This window comes from Nicotiana tabacum, chromosome 7, assembly GCF_000715075.1.
Source record: "Nicotiana tabacum cultivar K326 chromosome 7, ASM71507v2, whole genome shotgun sequence".
Lineage (NCBI taxonomy): Eukaryota > Viridiplantae > Streptophyta > Magnoliopsida > Solanales > Solanaceae > Nicotiana > Nicotiana tabacum.
The window spans coordinates 161,158,654-161,164,385 of record NC_134086.1 but is presented as its reverse complement, the minus strand read 5'-3'; the positions used below and the strand labels follow the sequence as shown (position 1 = coordinate 161,164,385).

General features: G+C 37.1%; 1 protein-coding gene across 1 annotated transcript; it reads right to left on the bottom strand.

The window, feature by feature from the left end:
- Positions 1-216: 216 nt before the first annotated feature.
- LOC107810717 (scarecrow-like protein 22) lies at positions 217-3,309 on the bottom strand. Its single transcript, XM_016635528.2, is given in 2 exon segments — positions 217-1,754; positions 1,756-3,309. Coding segments are annotated over 2 exon segments (2,274 nt in total). The 5' UTR covers positions 2,844-3,309; the 3' UTR covers positions 217-568.
- Positions 3,310-5,732: the final 2,423 nt, after the last annotated feature.

The following is a 5,732-nucleotide window of genomic DNA, read 5'->3' as shown; positions in this document are numbered from 1 at the left end:
TTTGAGCAAATATAAGGTTGGCAGAGGGCTAAAGATAGAACAATAACATATACTAGCAATAAGATATCATGGAATAGCAAAACTCATGAATAACTAAAGAAGTATCCAAATCTGGAGTGATGCAATAAGGATTATTTCTCATAGTTAAACAACTGTTTCACTAAGTAAATAATCACAACTAAAGCATGTCATGCTAGTGAGATAATCAATGCAATATACACAAGCACGTCAATGAAATGAGTTAACATTCCATCTTTTTCCGATTTCTGAATGTTGCCAAGAGTACAACAAGGTTCCCAGCATAACTAGAAACAGCGGATATATGCCTACCTCCAGAAAATTATAGAGCTCCATCACAATAATACCACAATTAAACAAAGACCCTGAGATAAGGAACTATGGTAAAATACTAGTTAACAGAATGTTGGATTGTTCACCGAAACAATCTGCCTATGCCACAAGAAAAATTAGCAAATGAAAATTGCGGGCAACAAAAACATAAAGGTTCAGATACTAAAACAGTGCAGCACCTTGGTTGGTTGGCAACTGCAAATTTAATTGCTTTTCCTCAGCACCTCCAAGCTGAAGCTGAGATGAGCTCCTTTCGCTGCCAGCAGAGAACAAGCGAAGACTGCCTCTTCTCTACATGGAAACCCCGAACAGGAGTTCTCTTCACCACACACTCTGCCTGTGATTCTGTAAAATTGCTGAAAGGTAACGGGGAGAGTCCAGATGACAAAAACAGTGCCCTCCAATGCTGCGTCTTTTCAGGGGAACGAAATCGACTCATTACAATTCTCTCAATTCTTGGTTGGAGCAAGAATCTTTCAATCTTTTGAAGGGCATCAAAGTTCACATTTACGGCATCTAACGACTCAAGAAGGTTTGAGTACGACTGAAGGATTTGAATTACATGGTTTGGAAATGGTAGATCAGTCCGGTCACAACCTTTGTCCACAGAAACCACAATCCTAGGTGACAGCTGCTTCACGAAACGAAGAACCAATGGGAGCGACAGCTGATAGCTCGCAAGCGAGCTAATAGGAAGATTGACAGCAATTGCCTCATTCTCTGAGACTAGAGGAGGCAGTGACCACGACGTTGAATTCAAAGAATCAATGCTTAAAATCTCAAACTCAAATTCCATGTTGATTTCGTTAGCAAAATGGATCAAACTTTCTCTAGTGAGTCCAAGCTCTAGTTGGTCATGTGTGGAGGGTGAGGCCAATGCAGTTATTTTCAGGGTAGGTGCGCCACCACTTCTCAAGGCAAGCTCTTGCATAAGAGAAGCCCATTGCCTGCCATAGCCGATATCAAAATCAACAATATGAATTCTTTCAAACCCATCCAAGACCTCAAGCAGGGCTTGGTTACAAGTGAAATTAGCAAACTGTGCAACTGGTGAGATCTCAGAGAAGGACTTATAGGCACCAATCTTGAAGATGAGATTAAAAGGTGAAGAAGATGGTATAGAGGGGTTGTTCAAGTTGTTGGTGTTGGTATGAAGTAGCAATTGTAAAGCTTCCTTGCAATAAAAAGCAGCCCTATAGAAAGGCTTACCAATTGGAGAGAGCTGGTGATTGAGCCGCGCCAATATCCCTTGCGCGAGTACTGGATTCCCTGTCTGGACCAGCTCTGCAGCTTTGAATAGCTGGTCAATAATTGCTTGTTGTTGCTGTTGCTGCTGCTGCTGCTGTAGTTGTAGTTGATGAAACTGCCCCATTTCTTCCCCCACCATCTTTGGCTTTTATTGGTACTCCTGGCCTAAAATGGGGAAGCAGCTGGAGCTGATGGGATGGTGTTGGCTGCTGTTGTCCTGCATCTATAAACAGTTCTTGGGAGATCTGAGAGCCCTGTTGTTCAAGGGTCCCGGGGTTGTGCCTTTTTGCCTTTGGTGGCAAGACAAGATTTTGCTCCTGCTGTGCAAATGGCAATGGCAAAAGAAATGATGGGTTCTGAGGAATCTGTGTTTGGTGCTGGTTAATCAAGAAATGTGAATGGAAACTCTGAGGCTTTAAATCTGTGCTCTCAAATGGCTGCTGTTGTGTCTGGCTGAAGGAAACTGGGCCAAGATTGTTAGAGAATGAAGGAAAGATTGGATTTTGAGAGAGATTTGTTGGTATGTTAGAAAACAAGCCAATCTTGTCATTGTTCATCCTTGTAGAAGTAGGAGGAAAACTTGAAACGGAAGAGTTGTTAATTGCAGGCATGAAACTACTAGTACCAATTTGGTCAACACCAAAACCTTGATCCACAACCCCAAATCCTGCATTGAATTCATAGTCCATAGGGCCACTAACCTGCAACACCTTGTTCAAGTTAGACATGGAGGGGTCATCTACATCACCCATTATCCACCCAAGTATAGACTGTTCTTGACAAGGAGAAGCCATTACAGACTCTGATAACCCACCTTCCCACTCCTCCATAGCACATTTCTTCCCTTCTGTAGCAGCAGCAGAAGCAGCAGCAACTTGTTGAAACTCAGATTCAGCAGCAGCTCCTCCTACATTGGAACTGGTGGCAGTGGTGTTGTCTTGTTGTTGCTGCTGCTGCTGCCATTTAGAAGATGGGTTTGCAGAAACTGCACCTGCCGTATCTGTGGAAGCAGTGCCACCTCCACCACCACCACCACCACCCAAAGATGAAGACAGGGTTGAAGAAGAAGTAACAGGCCTTGGACTCCTTATGATATCCAGTACAGCACTTGGACTATTTACAAGATAACAACTTTCTTTGCTATTGTAGTTCCAAGAATTCAAGATGCTATTTTTATTTAACACAACGTCTAAGTCTAACACCCCCTTCCCCTCAAAATCAAAGGGTAAGGGCATCCCCTTCATCTAATGTATACCCACAAAAGTTTTGGCCTCAAATCAAAAGATATCACCTAGAAAATGTGCAAAGAAAAAAATATTTGCTTGAAACTGAAGATGTCCATCTAAGGTCAAGCAGTCCACAAAATGACTTCTTTCTTCTTTGATGCTTCTTTTGTACTTCTTCTTCTTCTTCTTCTTGGAGAATAAGACAAATTAGCTAAGCCAAGATTGTGGAGGGTGGTAAAAGGGGCTTTGATGTTAATAAGAATTTTGCTACTACGTAGCTATTTTCTTTTCTTCTGGTCTTGTTGTTGGCCTTATAATAGTACTCTGGTTTTCCTTCTCATTTATACCATGGATGCGTGCAACACATAAAAGTAAGAAAGTGCACTTCATCTTCTTCTCTCTCTAACTTTTGTTTTTCATTTTAGTTTTAAGTTCCGTTTTTATTTTTTTTTCTTTCTTTTTTCAGAAGGGTATTTTATTTTAGTTTTTGTGGCTTGTCTGTAGAGTGTAGGCGCAGTTATATATCTTTCTGCTATGGTTTACTTGGATACTCGCGTTAAAGGAGCGTGTTGAGGTATTTGTTTTATAGCTTGTTTGACAAAGCTTCTTTTGAGGCAATTTTTCTTTTTTTCACTTTTTTCTAAAATTAAGTTGTTTGACCAAATTTTTAAAAAGAAAAAAAGTATTTTTGGGGAGAAATATAAGCAGTTTTGGAAAAGCAGAAAAAAGTAGTTTCTCTCCAAAAGCACTTTTTTAAAAAACACTTTTGAGAAAAATACACTTAGAAGCAGTTTTTTAAAGCTTGGTCAAACACTAATTGCTGCTCAGAAGTACTTTTCAAATTAATTAGTCAAACACAAACTGTTTCTCACCAAAAATACTTTTGAGAAAAACACTTTTCAAAATAAGCTGATTTTTACAGTTTGGCCAAACGGGCTATTAGTAGGTAAAAATTTCACTTTATACCACATACCATAAAACTTCAGTAATCAACCATAAAAACTAATTAAGCATCTTAATCAACCATCTGTTATTTAGTTAAGCATGCTGCCCAGGAATGATCAACTAACGTATAATACTTGAATTGTAAGATGAAATGTCGAATTTCGGCTAATATTAGTTTTTGGCTTGCAGTCAATCATGGACAGTTTTTGGAGTGGCGACACTTTCGAACTCTCAAGCAATTAAATTTAGAGAGACATTTCTTTAATTCTTAGTTAAGAGTTCATGTTCAAACAAGGAGTTGCAATTTGTATTTAGCAATTGAATTATTTAAATGCAAAATAACCCCCCCCCCCCCCCCCAAGTATTTTATCAACAGAAAATGGGTCACCGCCAGTTTGATTTTTTTTTCAATTAACAAGTTTCCATCTTAAATTTCTATAAATTTGCAAACTTTAGTGGGAAATATTTGAATGGATCAAGAAAAACATAAAAGAAAATTACGTGGCTTTTGAAATATTAGTTCAGATGCTAGAATATCTAGGAGAAGGGGGGGAAATAAAAGAACAATATTTGTCTAAAAGAATTTTTGATATCTCTTTTCCAATGTCATTACGTTGTTTGAATATCTTCAACTATTCATTCCCTTCTTTTGTGAAAGTATTCTTTCCCTTTTATAAATCGAAACCAAAGAAAACACGTAGATGAGAAAAGAGAAGGTATTTAAAAGGGAAAATAAATAAGCTCTTACATATAATATTTTTTTGCTAATTCTACTTTATCTAACCTTAAGCCCTAGTGCCACATCTTAAACCGTGTAGGATTAGGCCTAAAGTGAACTATATCATTAGTGGTTGGGATTAATTAAATCTCAATGTTTAACGAATTTAAGCAAATCACATTATTAAGATAGACTAATCCCACATTTTTGAAATGGTAATAGGGCAAATTTCATTGCATATAAACACCCTAGGCATACACACACACACACAAACACACACACACATATATATATATATATATATATATATATATATATATAAGGCTCCTTTTTCCCTTCCTATTTAACTCGTGGAGTGCACTGTTATAGTTAGCAAATTAGCATCTCTGTATTTGTGATAATATCCTATTCAACAGTACAGTAGTATGGAATTTTCGAACAATTTGGTGGAAAAGACAAGAAATCCAGCAAACTCTTGGTAGATTACCGAGAAAAAAAAATATAAACTTTATAACCATATTTTAAAATATATAAGATGAAAGGAAAAGGGAGGCAAACCAATCGGTACAATGAATATCATTAGGCGCATGTTGGTCGACAAAAATTAACCAAAATAAAAATAAACGTGTCCTTCTATATACATTGCCAGCTCTTTTGTTCTTTCATGTTGAACAGTTACTTCTGTCTTCCCATAATCCCATTTACTTGTTTTATTTGCACAAAATATTAGTAGAGTAATTATGTCTCAAGTTGCCTACATTTTTCTGACTGTAATTGGCTTAATCCAAGTAGCCTTCATTATATAAAAATAAATTAGAGATAAATCTTAAAAAATCCCCTTTTCCCTTATTTCGGAGCCCTTTGATTAATAAGTTTAATTGGGAATTTATAGAAGGGGAAAAGCGGAAAAACAAAAAGTTGATATAACGAGAAGAAAGGTATAATAACTGAATATAACAGAAGGAAACAAATGGGGTCAACAACATACCATTTCTATAAATTTGCATTAAAGTACGTTTCTATCTTTTTTTATTTTATTTCATGCATCATCATGGTTAAGTCTTCGTCAACATCATCTTGTCCCACTGTTTTTCCTTCTGTTGTAATAAATGCATAAAGGTATTGAAAGACCCCATCCTCGAACACCAAATTTTCTCTAGGCATTTATGTACAAGTCCGACTAATATTCACGTTAAATAAGTTAATTAATAGATAAAGCAAAGCTCCCTATGCTAAAAGCTACT